The 15449-nt window shown below is 49.6% G+C and overlaps 3 protein-coding genes across 4 annotated transcripts; 1 reads left to right on the top strand and 2 right to left on the bottom strand.

Moving 5' to 3' along the window:
* Window positions 1-98: 98 nt before the first annotated feature.
* Window positions 99-5298, bottom strand: INTS5 (integrator complex subunit 5). Of its 2 annotated transcripts, none has more exons than XM_004682715.2 (2): window positions 5166-5298; window positions 99-3301 (listed from the first exon to the last, which is right to left on the bottom strand). In XM_004682715.2, exons 1-2 carry the CDS (start codon window positions 5243-5245, stop codon window positions 322-324), a joined length of 3060 nt encoding a protein of 1019 aa, XP_004682772.1. In that variant the 5' UTR covers window positions 5246-5298; the 3' UTR covers window positions 99-321. The 2 variants fall into 2 exon arrangements, with proteins under 2 accessions (XP_004682772.1, XP_012581171.1); XM_012725717.1 differs by lacking the exon at window positions 5166-5298 and adding an exon at window positions 4132-4158.
* A 1549-nt stretch (window positions 5299-6847) lies between these two features.
* On the bottom strand, window positions 6848-11522 carry LOC105853630 (chromosome unknown open reading frame, human C11orf98). The gene is made up of 4 exons (XM_012725055.1): window positions 11441-11522; window positions 11172-11296; window positions 8067-8164; window positions 6848-7988 (listed from the first exon to the last, which is right to left on the bottom strand). The coding sequence occupies exons 1-4, from the start codon at window positions 11477-11479 to the stop codon at window positions 7855-7857; spliced, it is 396 nt and encodes a 131-aa protein (XP_012580509.1). The 5' UTR covers window positions 11480-11522; the 3' UTR covers window positions 6848-7854.
* A 92-nt stretch (window positions 11523-11614) lies between these two features.
* METTL12 (methyltransferase like 12) lies at window positions 11615-13481 on the top strand. Its single transcript, XM_004683378.2, has 3 exons — window positions 11615-11643; window positions 11951-12146; window positions 12260-13481. Exons 2-3 carry the CDS (start codon window positions 12077-12079, stop codon window positions 12913-12915), a joined length of 726 nt encoding a protein of 241 aa, XP_004683435.1. The 5' UTR covers window positions 11615-11643; window positions 11951-12076; the 3' UTR covers window positions 12916-13481.
* The last annotated feature ends 1968 nt before the right edge of the window (window positions 13482-15449 follow it).

Genomic DNA, 15449 nt, shown 5'->3' with positions numbered 1-15449 from the left:
TGGCCCGGCCAGAAAGCGTCGGGCGGCTATCCCATTGGTGGAGCGCACATACCAAATGCTCGCGGGGGCGTGGCCAGGGCGGAGTTGGAAGGCGGGGCGGGACTGTCCAGAGCCGGGCGCTGTCCGACTTTGAAGGTTCTAAGCATGACACAAGCACTGGACTGTTTATCTCAACTCGGCAAATTTTATTTTTTAAAAAAAGAGGAAAAAAGTGACAGCGCTCTTTAGGGTAAGGACTAAGAAGAGAAGCCATCTTTCTGGAGCACCTCAGTTCCCTATCTCACTGCTCAACCTCCCTTGGCTTCTGGGGCATGGAAAAGACTATGTCCCCTGCCGAAGTAGAGTGGATGGCAAAGGTGCCTGGAAACGGCCAGAGAAAAGGCCCAGGCGGTCAATGTTGCGATGGAGGACACTGTGCAGTGCGGCCAGATGGGGTCCACCCTCACCACCACCTTCCCTGGAGAAGTCCCTGATGAAGCGGCCACGCTCCGACTGGAAGATGAACTTCTGGGGCAAGGGCCCATGCTCCCGGAGAAAGCCCCAGACACTGAGCAGCAGCAGACGTACTTCAAAAGGTGCCAGTTGGCTGAAAACCTCGTGCATATTACCCAGAGCTGGTGGCAGGAGGCTTCCCTCAGCCATAACTGCCACCAAGGTGCAGGATGCCTCCAAGTGCCAGGGAGAGTGGGCTGTATCAGGATGGCGAGAAGCTTCCCAATGGCCCAAGAGGGCGGCCAGGAGGCCCCGCAGCAGCACGGAGCAGTAGCACAGGGCTGGTGGAGCAGCTGCTACCAGCTTTAACAGCTCAAAGAGAAGGGGCTGTTCCCGGAAACGCCGGCCAATGCGGAGATCCCGCTCCACAGTGGCCCGGGCATGCTCCTCAGGGGGCCAGGTCAGCTCAGCACCAGCTGCATCAGGACACACGCTCTCCACCAAGGTCACTGCCACTGCTTTGGCTGCCTCTGGGCTCAGGGTAGGGGCCCCCCAGCAGCCCCCACATTCAGTGTTCCCAGGAGCACTGCAGCAGTGTACCAAGAGGCTGAGGAGGCTCTGGGTATTAAAGGTTACTTCCTGCTGATTTCGTGACTGGACAAACTTGGGTGGCTTTAGGCCTTGACCGATGACTCCAGCATGGAAAACAGACCAAATCCCTCCAGGACCTGGAACAGCTGCAGTGTGCCGTCGGTTTGTGTCCAAGAGGGAGGCAGAAGTCAGAGGTGCAGAGATAACTGACAGAGTCTCATTGTCCTTGCTCACTTCCCCTCCAAACAGTTCTGTGTTTCCGCGATGTAAGGCTCCCTCAACTAGCAGCTGCAGGACAGCCTTGAGTCCAGCTGGGGAGGTCTGAGAGAGGCGAGTAAGAAGCTGGGAGGATGAAGCCACACCTTGAGGGCCATGCAGCCTCAGAGAGGCAAAGAAGCGATGCACTCCAGCTCTCACCAGTCCCAAGAGCTGGGAGGGGGACAGAGCTTCTGGAGGAAAGGGACAAATGGCCAGGAGGGAGGCAGCAGCTTCTGCTACATCCTCCTCAGGATGCAAGAGCAGAGGAGCCAGGTCAGACAGATGGGCTGAGGCTGACTCCCCAAACCGGGCCCCTAGGGTGACTGGGCCCTCACCACCCTGCTGTTCCCACCCCACCAGCAATGCTAAATTGCGTAGGAACCTGGTCGTGAAGGGAGGCTGCAAAGTCCCTGCATGTACCCGAGCCAGGCAGCTATGGAAGGCCAGGGGCAGGAGGCCGGAGAGACTGACGACCAGCCCTGCATATAACTGGGTAGCCAAACTCAACTCTTCAGGGCTTCGGGCCCGGCTCAAGAGGTGGCCTAAAGCCTCAGGTCCACAGCTAGGCCGGGTATAGACAGAGAGCAGACCTAGCAGCTGATGCTGCCAGAGGAATCTCTTCCGTTCCAATCGTAATGTCTCTCCACAGAGCTCTCCAACATGGTTTCTCAGCGCATCTAGAAAGGGAACAGGGCGGGGGGGTGGGGATGGGCCCAGCACCCCTTCCCCAGGAGACCCTCCTCGATGATGGACAAGTTTTTGCAGGTGCAACAGCAGCAGCTGAATCAGACGGTCACAGGCCTCACGTACAGTGTCTGGCACAGCCAGGCCCTGGGTGGTAATGACTGAGGCAGGCATGGCTGTGTCCACCAAGAACTGCAAGAGGCGGTAGGCACCTGCCCCAGAGGCCTGGCTCACCAGGTGCACAGCCAGGTTCAGCATGTTGTCCAGCTCCTCTCGGGGGAATCCCTGAAGGTGTTGCTGCAGCTGGCTCAGCACAGCTGGGGGTTTAAGGCAATCTACCAGCTCTCCAGAGACTGTACCCAGCAAAGCCGGTGACATGACTGCCAGCTGCAGTAGGAAAGGAACTGTGGCCTGAAGTGAGGGGTCTCCACTCCGGCCCCCACTGCCCGCTGCTAAGCTATCATGGAACATTCGCAGGAGCTCCCGTCGGATGCTGTCTCCATGGCGGGAAGCCAGGTGCCCTAGGATGCCTACAACTGAGGCAATCTTAGGCACCCGTTTCTCCCCAGGGACAGCGGGAGATCCTGGGAAGGGGTCTGCGGAGGGTGTTTGAGAAGAGCTTCCACCACTGCCACCAGCTCCACCTCCAGCCCCGCTGTGAACACAAAAGTCCTTAAGGCCACAGGAGAGAACTCTGGAGATGATGGTGCCAGGAAAAGAGGACCCAATGTGTGCCACAACCCAGTCGAAGTGTGGAGAATGCTGGACTGAGGTATCCAGCAAGGCATCCACGCAGGCATCCGGGCAACTACCAATGAGAGCCGAGAGGCATTGCACATAGATGTCCATTAATGTGCGCGTGGCCCGACAGCCCATCCATAGCTGCAGCAATTCATTGAGAGAGCCAGTGGCGTGGGGCACACGCTGGTGCTGGCCTGAATATGTGCTGCTCAGTTGCCCCATGAGGTCAATGGACCATGCACTGATCACAGGTGCCCAGGCCTTTGGGTTGGCCCGGATGAACTCAGACAGTACCTGCTGCACTTCCTGAACCACATCCTCTAGTCCAGGTCCCCCGGCAGGGACATGGGAGGGTGGGGGTGGGCGAAGGTGAGGTGGGCCAGCCATAGGGCTTTCATCCAGGGCTGCTAGGTGAGCGCGGACACTCTCATCAAAGACCCCTCGCAAGTGGTCAAGCACGGCAGCCCGAGCAGGTGGCAGAGAGCGAAGCAGAAGAAGACCACAGCGGGCATGTTCCCGGGCAGAGAGTTGGTGGCCCAGAATGGGGTCTACACCAGTCAGAAAAGCCTTGATCTCCTGAGACAGCTCCTGAGCACTGCAAGGAAGCAAAAGAAGCAGACTTAGAATGTTGGGAAGTTACATTCCTTCTGTGTATGTTCTTTTTATGTAAGAAAGAACTTACTGAGTACTTCTTTTTTACTTCTTTCTATGTAAAACAGGAATAACTGTCTCACATGAACACTTGAGCACCACATCTAGGTCACACTAATCAACAAATGCTAGGTTTTTTTCTCTCAATATCGATATCAGGTAATTCTTAGAATGTAAGATATTCTCTGAAGTACTTCACGGTTATTTCAACCCAGACAACAGCCCACTAAGGTAAGTTCTGCTATAATCCCATAGTAATCAGATTATCCGAGAGGGAAGTAACCACTTCTAAGTTCTTCAGCATCGAATCCCCTTCTATCGAGGTGCTGGTATATGGGGAGTACTCAATAAATTCTTGTCAAGTGTATTTTGTGTTCCTATAACATGCTTTAAAAATACCTTTCCAGACCTCCTTGGTGGTATAAGGGGTTGTCTCAGCACTAGGAAACTATCTGCAGTATGAGCCTAATTCCCTGGCCAAGTAGTTAACCCAAATGGCACAGCAAACCTCTCCTCCCTCCCTCACCTCTCCCCTTAGCAGTATATATTAGTAGATCTGACTGTTCTGCTCCCTACTCTGTCTCTGGTGAGTCCTCTCACCCCCTACCTCTGGCCTACACTCCAGCTCTTGTATATATAAATAAATACAGTATTTAAAAAAAAAAAAAAACCTTTCCAGTTTCAGCACTCCTCACCTCCCCAACATAAACAACTTTTTGCCCATTTGAACATCTTAAATGCAAAGTTGTTTCTTAGTAGAAACCTTCCCAATACCTTTTCTTCTCATGTTCTGCAAGCTTCTAACCATCCACCACTTGGATACACCACAGCAACAAGCCCCACCTTCCCAATATCCTGGGTGTGCCTAGGAATCAGGGTGTCCCAGAGCAAGGACAAGCTAATGTCTTTTGTAAAGTTCTCCTCTCCTGGGCCTCCCTGGTGGGGCAGGGGTTAAAGACAGCACTATGGAGCTGTCTGTTGCCAACCACTGCAGCACAAGGTCAATCCCTGGCTGGCCAGGGAGCTGACCCACATGAGCCACAGACTTCTCCTGTCTCCCCGCAGCTCCCCTCAGTGGATCTACCTGCTCTGCTCCCCACTCTCTCTGGTGTATCTTCTCACCCCCGCTCCCTCTCCCCCACTACTCTGGCTTGCACCCCACTTCTTGTATGCACAAATAAGTAGATCTTTAAAAAAATTAAAAAGAAAGTTCCTCCTCCCAAAACATATAGATCCAGTCTTAGAGGTTCAGAAGCCAGTTTTATGGAAAGAGGAAATATCCTCTTCCTTTTTGTGCCTTTTCTGCCAAATAAGACAGCATCCTCTAGGGGCTGATAGGACTCTGGCAGGGCTATTCCTAAAAAAAAAATAAATAAATAAATAAACAAATCACACCTCAGGGTGAGGGGAGTCTCTGTTGCGGATAAGGGAAAAGCCAGAAGGAAGCAGTCTGTGGGGGTCTGGGTTCTGAGGGCGTCTCTATGAAGTCAGGGGACTCTGGGTTCCCTCGAGTCTCAAAGGAGGAGGGCATCTGGTTCCCAAGTTTCGATTATCCCCAAGTGCTAGGAGGCAAGGCCAGGGTCTGGAGTAACCAGGTATTAGGGTTTCGGCGGAGGCAGCAGCGAGATCATGGGCTGCGGGCACTGGAGCCCAGAGTTTGGGTAAGGTGTCCCTGAGTTCTGGGAAACCCCGACCAGGAATCTCTGAGAACCCTGACGCGAGTTCTCGAGGATCCCGGTTTCTGTCGAAAAGATTGGGGATCCGCGCGGAGTCGCGCGGTAAGGGAAGATGCCAGGGGCTCTGACTACCTGAGCGGCGCGGGACCGTAGGTGGCCGGGGCAGGCCCGGGAGGCCCTGGGGCCCCGGGAGGGTCGCACAACGCGGACATCCCGGAGCCCTAGCCCGAGCCCGAGGCGGGAGCGGCGGATTCAGGCAGCGCATGCGCGCTGACGGGAAACCCAAAAGGAACCAGAGACCAGGCCTCTCAGGAAAATTAATCCGGCGACGTCCGCTACCGTCTTACATTGGTTCCGCCCTTCGTCAGGGTCCCAGAGCAGCACCGCGCAAATGACAGCGGGAAGCCCACCCGCCCTCGACGCGATCTTTTTGGTTTTTCCCCAAAGGGAGATTAACCACCATTAGCTGCGGTCTTTCATTGTGGTGTCTCATTGTTTTTCCTAATGCCAAACATGGTGTTCAACTCACTGAATTTTTAAAAAGTTAATCACTAGGGAACTTGTTAATCATTGAACAGTGACCCTGTAAAAAACAGTAGAAGGAGAGAATGGGGAAAGTGGGAAAGAGAAAGAAGGAAAGAAGAGGAAATCCCTAGAAGAAGGTAAAGAAGAGGCCAGGGAGGAAGGTAAAGGAAGCCCGAAATTAATGAATTGAGTGGTCCAGGCTGAAGGACACCGTGTCCGTCTCCACTGGCTGGGCTATGCTTCTTCCGACCTTCAGGCCAGGGACTGTTGTCAGTTCCATACCTGTGGAGAGGGAACTCTGCAGCTGTAATTGCATGGTGAACAACTCATTCACCGTCCCTGCACTGCAGACACACACACGCGTGTATATATACACACACATACCCACACGTAGACATTGTGTGTGTATTTTATATATATAATGTATACTTTCTACATTTTCATTCATTCACAGGCATCATCCCCATAAAATTACCAACACTGAGACACCAGTGAACCATCACTATAATTTCTTGTACTCTTCCTCCCATATTTTGGTCCTTCTCCCTCCTCCCCAGCTGAAAGTCTCCAGTTCAGCTTCCCTGATATTTTTGTCTTTTTTCCTCGGATCCCTTGTTTTCTCTATGTTCCTCCTATGTGAAATCCTTCCTTTCCTTATTTGACTGAGCATAATCCCAACTCCATCCATATTGCTGTGAATGGCAGTTTATCTTTTTCATTGCCGAATAGTATTCCATTGTGTATCTGTGCCACAATTTCTTGATCCAGTCATCTGGGGGCATTTAGTTGCTTCCTTATCTTAGCTATTGAAAATAGTGCACAACAGCTATTTTACTTTCTAGCTGGGAAATTCATTTTATGCCAGTTTCCTCCCTGGAAAGGAGGGTGATAACAGTACAAATGCCTCACAGGGTTGAAACCAAGTAGTATCCTTGGAATGTGTGCTGCATTGAGTGTCCCCAGTGTAAGTACTACAGAAGCCTTAGATATTTATTTGCTGAATGAACTTCAGAAAATAAGCTCTTTGGCCACAGAAACTTGGCCCATTTTGTGAAAAAATCACAAGAGTGTCTGCATGGCACATAGTAAGTTCTTAATAGTTGATTGAATGAATAAAGGAAAATAGGTTGAGGCCTATATTAACCAGTGGGCTTGCTGTACTCGCTAGAAGTATGACACCAGATGCTGTGTCTTAGACAGCCTTTGAAGTGATTGCAGGAGCCAATAAAGGTTCACATATTATTACATCATATTATCTCTTTATTCTTGTTTAAAGAGGGAGGGAAAAAGCTATAAAGACTGTTACTGGACCAACAGAAAATCTGAATATGAAAAACTGAATACTAGTTATTTCATCAGTATTAAATGTCTTAGGTGTGATATTTTGTCTATATAAAAGAATGTGGTTAGGGGATAAACTCTCACCTGCAAAAAAATATACCACCTCTGATCTGCAATGGATTCTCAAATAAGTCAGCACAGACAACAAAAATAAACACAGACATACACAATGCATGTATGTAGAGATAAGTGTAGCAAAAAGTTAGATTGCTAAATTCTGGTAGCACACCTATACTAATCTCTTTTAACATTAGTGAAGATTTGAAACTGTTTAAAACTTAAGCACAATACTGGGCCCAAACCCTGCCTCTTCCAGATGCCTGTGCTGATTAACTATGGCCCAAGGAGAACATGCTTTTCCCTCATAGAACACACCTCCTCACAAGTAGCACTTCACTTTAATTAAACACACAATCCCTGGTATCCAATAAACAGAATTCTAAACATTGAAGGGAAAAAATAATGTTTGGCCTTCACTTTATTAAAAATATACCTCAGTAAAGAGAACAGACAAACAAGACCTACAGTGACTTGCCCACACAGTAGGCACACAGTGGCAAGGTCATGCCAGGCCCCTTCCCTCCTTAGCCACCCCTGCAATCATCTCTATTTTTGTCAGACACAAGGAGCTCACTGGGAGTTGGGCCATCAGAGGCTGGCTTCTTGTTGCCTGTGGCTCCTTTTCCCAAATGTCTTTTGCTCCCACACATACAGACCCCTTTTTATGGGCCACCCCCATTCCTACATTTAATTACACACATCTCAGAGTGCGCTCCAGGGCTTTATTAAAACTGGAGTTGACTAAGTAGTCCCCTCTCCAGTCTTTCTTTCCCACCTTCTTCCTCGCAGTAATGCCCCCTGTAGGTCACGAGGCCATCACAGAAGAGGGACTGTGAGAGGGCCAGCCCATGCTGTCTCAGAAGTCCTCCGAACCACTGAGTCTTCAGGTTTCCAGTTAAGAATTTTCTGGTGGAAGGACTGAGACACTTAGCTCTTCAAGGTCTTCCATGTCTACATCCTGGGGAGCTTTTGTCTTCTTTTGTCTTTTGGGCTGTAGTTCACTAGTCCTGGCTGGCTGGGGGGCTTCCACTGAGCAAAGACAGAGAGGAAGTGTTAACCCAAATGAATTCCGGTTGTCTCCTCAGCCCACCTGAGTCCCAGCCTCACCCTGCATGGCTGCTTTCTCCTTCTGGGCAAGACGAATCTGCTGGAGGAGCTTCCTGCGCTTCTTTCCAGACAGAGTGATATTGGCACGTGCACTGGACCTGAGGGGCAGGTTGAAGCAATGATAGGTTGACCAGAATGGATACTATTGAAAAGATCTTTGGAGGCCCTCCGCAACGGGTTAAAGCACAGCACTATGAAGCTATTGCAGCCATTGTAGCAAGAGTTCGATCCCTAGCTGAGAGGTGACCCACATGGCATGGCAGACCTCTCCTGACCCACCTGCTGCTCCCCTCAGCAGTGTACTTCCTATATCTGCCTGTTCTGTTCTGTTCCCCACTCTGTCTCTGGTGAATCCTCCACCCCCCGGTACCTCTGACCTGTACCTCAGTTCTGTATGCAGAAATAAATCTTTTTAAAAAAGAAAAAAGAAAAGAAAGAAAAGATCTTTGGATTCTGACCACAGAACTATTAAGAGCAGCTCTTCTGCCTGTCTGTCAGTGACTATGCAGGTCTCTTATTTTCTTATAAAACTGTCCTTTGAAAGGACTCTCCTTGGTGACACAATGGATTAAAAGCACAAGCGAGCTGCAGCTCTTTCAGTGTGAGTTTAATCGCCAGCCCCGAGGTGATCCACATGGTGACATGGTGTGGCAGACCTCTCCTGACCTGCCCACTGCTCCCCTCAGCAGTGTACTTGGCCAATCTGCCTGTTGAGCTCCCTACTCTGTCTCTGTTAAATCCTCTCACTTCCCTTGAACCTCTGGCCTGTATCCCAGTTCTTTATGCATAAATAAATAAACCTTTGAGAAAATAAATAAATAAAACTGTTCTAAAAAAAAAAAAGAGCTATTAAGAATCTGGGCTGTACCTAAAGTGATGAATGGATTAAAAAGATGTGGTATATATACACAATGGAATATTACTCAGCAACCAAAAAAAAAAAGAAACACATGCCTTTTGCAGCAACATGGATGGAGTTGGAAAAAGATCATGCTTAGTGAAATAAGCCAGAAAAAAAAGGAACAATACCGAATGGTTTCGCTCATAGCAGGAGTATAACGCACTAGGCGAGAAAATACTTCGACTAATAATGAACAGTTAGTTATATACCAGAGACAATTTATGGGGGTGGAGTGGGAATGGGATCAAAAACAGTGGGGGGAGGGAAATGCACTGGACTTTGGTGATGGCACATGGGTGATCTGGTGATGGGAAGCCCACGGGGATGACAACTGAGATGGAAAAAGGCACAAAATGATATATTATTAAAAAAAAAAAAGAATCTGGGCTGTAAGATAGTGAGTTAAATCTCTCCAACATTTAGACACTAATATATTTTACTTGATACTAATCTTAGAGCCTCCCTGGTGGTTCAAGAGTTAAAGTGTCAGTGCTAGTAAGCAAGCCACTGCTGCATGACTTGATCCCCAGCCAGGGAGCTGACCCATGTGGCACAGTGGCCCTCTCTTGCTCCCTCAGCAGTGGATTTCAGTAGATCTGCCTGCTCTGCTCTGGTGAATCCTCTCACCCTCCACACCTCTGGCCTATACCCCAGATCTTGTTTGTAAAATTAAATTTTTAAAAAATCCTCTAAGAATACTAATCTCAAAAAAAAAAAAAAAAGAATACTAATCTCAGCCCTATCTGTTGGTACAATGGGTGAAAGCACAGCACTATGAAGCTATCTTCAGCCACTATAGCACAAGTCTGATTCCTGGTTGTGGGGCGGGGGGTGACCCACATAACATGGCAGATATCTTTTGACTTGCCTGCTGCTCCCCTCACCAGTGTATTTCAGTCAATCTGCCTGTTCTGCTCCCCACTCTGTCTCTGGTGAATCCTCTCACGCCTGCTCCCCCCCACCTCTGGCCTGTACCCCAGTTCTTGTATGCATAAATAAACACATCTTAAAAAAAAATACTAATATCAACCTATACCTCAGGGTTAAGGACTAACATTAGATATAAAGTATTGGACTAGATAGTAATATTAGATATTAATTAGTATATAGCAATTATGAGAGAAAATCCTATGTTATCTATTCTCAATACTTCTGACAACAGATATACGGGTTCCCATACACACACACACACACACACACACACATCAGGCAACTCTCCAACCTCAGTGAACTTTTCACTGGGTGTCCTGCAATTTTAACTCAATTTTGAGAAACAGAAGGGTTCAGTAACACACACTCAAAGAGTTCTCAAAGTCCTGTTTTCATACCTAATCATTCACTGCCCCCACAGCTCAACATATCCTTGTTTACTAATATGCTATAACAGGATACAACTCTGGAACAGCCACATGGAGAGATTCAAGGTCAACCGAAGTTTCCAAGTCCTCTCCTGGTCTGCCATCCTCCCAGCACCTCCACCTGGTCACCAATCACTAGGAAACTCATCATCTTTCTACTGTCCAAGCCTCCCTCCCAAAGGTGGGTCAGTGGTGCTTACTGTCCAAAGAGTTTTTAAGTGCTTAATCACCAACTCTTGCTCGCCTCCCTCCCAGAGGTGGGTCAGTGATGCTTACATATCAACACTGTAATCCACAGGTCTTTCAGGTGACCAGTCCCACCCTCACTTATTAGCATAAACTTAAATGTACTCAAAAGGGGGTAACTTTAAAATAAATGTTTTTGAAACAAAACACTCTAGAATTCCAAGAGTTCTAGGAAATCTGCCAGGATCCAGGAACAAAGGCCAAATATACTTCATATAATGAAGTTCATTAAAGAATGGGGTGGAAAGTCTACCCCAAGATTTGGGGTTGGGGGGGGGGGAGTTGAGATTTATATGTAAAATCCCAAGTGTGCCTCGGTAAAGAATGCACCAAATTATAGGCGCATTTATGTGAGCCTTTAAGTCTACTCATAAAAAAGCCTCTGTTCGTGTAGATTTTTCCTTAGGGAGGTGAGGCGTCCACAGCTCTCAGATTCTCAGGGGGGTCCAAGATCCAAAGAAAGGCTGTGAGCTACCGGCACTGACAGAGGCGCAGAGTTTAGACTAAACACAGCGTGACTGCAGGCGCGGGGAAGCGGCGTGGCATCAGCGGCTCCCACGCTCGGCGGGCGACGCGAAGGGGAAGAGGGTCCGCACTCACGCCCGCTTCTTGAGGTGGTGCCGCGTGGTCAGCCCTTCGTCTATCACAGCCCCGACCACCCGGTGCTTCAGTCGCCGATCCCGGCTCAACACCCGCCGTCTCTTGAACAGCTTCTTCTTCAGCTCCTGGAGGAATGGAAGATGCTGATCAGGCTACGCCCGCGAGCGCTGCCCCCCTACCCGGCGACTCCGGCCTATCGATTCCATCTCAGGCAAGATAAGCGGCGCGGGAAGCCTGGGGGAACACAGTCGGGGCTCCCTCTCACTCACCGTTCGGGGACGGTTAATCTTCCCTCCCGGACCCCCCATGACTGCGCCGCGAGTACCGCACCGGGCCGCGTTTCCGTTGCGCGCAGGTCGGCGCGGGCCCCGCCCCCTCCCCGCCAGCCAATCGCGGCCCAGGGGGCGGGTTTCCCCAGCTTATATAAAGGGAGGTCGGCCGGCGTCGCGTTCTTTTGGAAAAACGCAGCCAGGTGGGTGTTTTGTGTGTTAGTAGGTTACGAGGCCGGGTGGGGCTTTCGGGTCGGGGTTCCCCCCGGGTCGGACCTGGGGTCCTCCATTTCTTGGCGGGTATCGGGCGTGCGGTCCCGCTCCCCGTAATGTACGGAGGCAGAGGGAACGGGCTCCGGCCCGCTCGGCGGCATGTCTTCGGTGCCGGCGGCTTCCAGTCCGCCGGTTCTATCCTCAAGCGCCGAGACACGGTAGTCTCGAGGGAGAAGCCGCGCTCAACTGAGGTCGGCGAGTTCCTCCCGCGTACTAACGCGTCTCCTTTGATTTCAGGCTTTCAGAAACTACCCAGGAGCCCGAGCTGTTGTGTCCCCCACTCCCTCCACTTACGGTTGCCATCAATAAAGGCTGTTGGTATCACAGTGGCCTTGTGTCCGCCTCTATTCCTTGCACCTCCGAATGGCCGCTGCGCTGCGCCGAACCTTCCAAGTGGTGACCCTGGCAGCGAGCCCGCGCCGCACTTTGGCGGGTAGGAAACCTTGTGGGCTCTTGGTGGCCCGAGTTTGCTAGTTCCTAAGAGCCTCGGGGTACATTGCACCTTTAGTTTGCAGCGGTGACACGTGCCTTCCCCCATGTCCACAGGTTCTCTGGCCGATCGCTGCCTAGCCGATCGCAGTCTCTGGGATCAGCTCCATACCCGCCCATGCCAGGGTAGCGCCAACACCTTCGACTGGTTTTTCGGCTTTGAGGAGATCCAGGGGCTCCTTATGCCACTCCTGCAGGAAGCAAAGGTTTCCAGTCCCACTAGGGTGCTGGATGTGGGCTGTGGCACCTCGAGCCTGTGCACAGGTCTCTATACCAAGTGCCCACACCCGGTGGACGTGCTGGGGGTGGACTTTTCTCCTGTGGCTGTGGCCCACATGAACAGCCTCATGGAGGGTAACCAAGAACAAAGGCCCCTATGCCCTGGGCACCCAGCCTCCCGCCTGCACTTCATGCAGGCTGATGCCCAGAACCTGGAATCAGTGGCTTCCACAGGCTCCTTCCACCTTATTCTGGACAAGGGTACCTGGGATGCTGTTGCCCGGGGTGGTCTGCCTGAAGCTTACCAGCTGCTGTCAGAATGCCTGAGGGTCCTGAGTCCCCAGGGGACCCTGATCCAGTTCTCAGATGAGGATCCTGATGTGCGAATGCCCTGCCTGGAGCAGGCCTCCCAGCACTGGACTGTCTCTATGCAGGAGCTGGGACCTTTCAGGGGTATCACCTACTTTGCCTACTTGATTCAAGGATCTCATTAAAGACTAGATCAGATCCTAGTGTTACTATTGGTTGGGAGCGGAATGGGAAGAAGTTTTTGCAGGGTGGTTAAAGCATAAGGATATAATTTCTGGTGTGCATTTTACTAAGCTCGTTGCATGCAGCATTAGATAAATTTACATCCAGTTTACTCTGCAAGGTAGGAATTTTCTGCAGTTAAAGTGATTATATGCCATAATCAGTGAACTATTTAGCAGCAGCAGCACAAGATGTGACCTGAATGCACAAAGTATATAAATGGGTACTAACTGCAACTCCTGAAAGGAGCAGCAGGTAAGGATTCTTGAATCCCAGCACTGACAAGTGTGACCCAGTGGCCTAACTTCAGCCACATTTTACCACTTATAAAAGGGACAGATTGTGAAAAGCTGGGTAAAGGACTTCTACCTGGGTTAAAGAAGCTTAAGGGCAACCTAGGGCTGGGTGGGTTCCAAGTACAGCCTGGGAGGCAGAGAATTAAAGGATTTGTTATCAACGAAAACTTACTGATGTGTAGAGATTTGGGTAGTAAAATGAATTTGTGTGACATTTTTACTTGTGAGGTAAAGGCAATTAAACTGAAACACCTAGTTTCTCAGCCTCATCTTTCTCAGGAGAGTTAAGTATCTCATAGATCCTGACAATCATGAGTTGAAGTTGCTTTGCACAATGGCACATAGTAAATTCTCAAAAGGAATTTACTGGTGGTGCAGGAGTTAAGTCTCAAGGCTATCAAGCTATTGCCAGCCACAAAGTACAGCAGATCTTGCCTGTCTCCCCACTCTGTCTCTGGTGAATCCTCTTCACACACCTGACCTACACCCTGCATAAGTAAATAAAATTAATCTTAAAAAGAGTTGTAACAGTATAAGGATGGAAAACACAGGTCTCCCTGGTGGCCTAGAGGTTAAATCTCAGCACTAGCAGTGTTTGAGGTCAATACCAGCCTGGGAGCTGACCCAGGTGGCACAGCAGACCTCTCCTATCTCCTCACCCCTCCCCTCAAGCAGTGTGTTTTAGTAATCTTGCCCTGCTTCCTATCCTTTTTTATTTTTTAGGGTTTATGTATACAAGACCAGAGGTGGAGGGGGGTGGAGTTGTTGAGAGAGGACCAGAACAGGCAGATTGAAACGCTGCTGAGGAGAGCAGTGGGAGGGTCAGGAGAGGTCTGCCACACCAGGTCTGCCACACCAGGGCCATTGGGTCACCTCCCTGGCAGGGGATCGAACTGTTGCAGCAGCACTGCTGATAGTTTTGTAGTACTGGGGTTTAACCTCTTTTGCCACCATGGAGGGATGGGGTGGTTGTTCTTAGGGGCAGGTGGTTGAACTCAGATTACCCCTGTCCAGGGGACTCCACAAACTGACCTTTTAATCATTGGCATCTGGCCCCTTGATCATTTCTGAGCAGAGGATGACATGTTAGATATGGGCCTTTCAGGGGAGAAGATCTCATAGGTGGGACGGCACACTCATTGGAGACACTGGGAAAGAGTAGAAGTCAACAGAGGCATGTGGGTTAAAGCCCTGTGATGAAAAGCTTTGATAATGAACTTGGAATTTCCTGAATCTTTTGCTTACTGGGTCTTCTGAACTTGCATGCTTCCTTGTATCTTTTTTAAGGAGTTTAGTATTAGCCCAGAGCTATTTTAAGGGTTTTACATACTACCTCATTAAATTATCCAAAAACTGAGATAGGTACTGTTATTCTCCTCCATTAGCCCCACTTTCTGATGCAGAAAATTGGAGGTAAGAAGATCTTACCTGACTTGCCCAAAGTCACACACCTAAGTGGTATTTTCTTCTCCAACATTTGTTGTTAAAATAAATCCAGAGTTTTTATAACTTAAAAACAAACAAAAAGCCAAAGGTATACCATAATGAGAAAAGTAACTTTTACGTTTAGCAAGTTTAACAAGTGAAAGTGAATATAAGTGAATAAAGGACTGCACTGCAAGCCAGCCTCAGGCACTTCAGAGTTTGATTCCTGGTCCTGGATGTGATCCATATGGCGCGGCAGACCTCTCCTGTCTCCCGCTGCTCCTCTCAGTAGTGTATTTCGTCGATCTGCCTGTTCTGCTCCCCACTCTGTCTCTGGTGAATCCTCTCACCGCCCCTGTACCTCTGGCCTGTACCCTCATTCTATAGGCATAAGTAAATACATCTTTAAAAATAAAAAAGAGTGAATATACTCTTTCCTTCACTCAGTCCACATTGCCTGGAGTTTTTGTTCAAGAATTGAATGAAATGGAAACAAGCAATTGAGTATTTGGATGTCTACCGTGCATTGAAGATGCACGGTTTACTGCAGGGGTTATAGATAGAGGACATGCATACTCAAGAAATTTCGGAACTGGGTAACTTTAAGACCCACAGCAACTACAAGGATACGCACTCAAACACTCCTATTCCGGAGTTCACGACCACGGCACCGAACTAGACGTGCCTACTAGTTTCGACCCGCTTATCCTAGTCGGCTAATTCAGTCCAAAAACTGAAACCGGAGGAGGCCCTCTCTAGCCCGGCGCCTTCTCTAT

The sequence above is a fragment of the Condylura cristata genome, unplaced genomic scaffold, assembly GCF_000260355.1.
Source record: "Condylura cristata isolate star-nosed mole 26May11 unplaced genomic scaffold, ConCri1.0 scaffold00015, whole genome shotgun sequence".
Taxonomy (NCBI): domain Eukaryota; kingdom Metazoa; phylum Chordata; class Mammalia; order Eulipotyphla; family Talpidae; genus Condylura; species Condylura cristata.
Note: the sequence above shows the minus strand (reverse complement) of the source record. Positions and strands in the feature narration are given on the sequence as shown.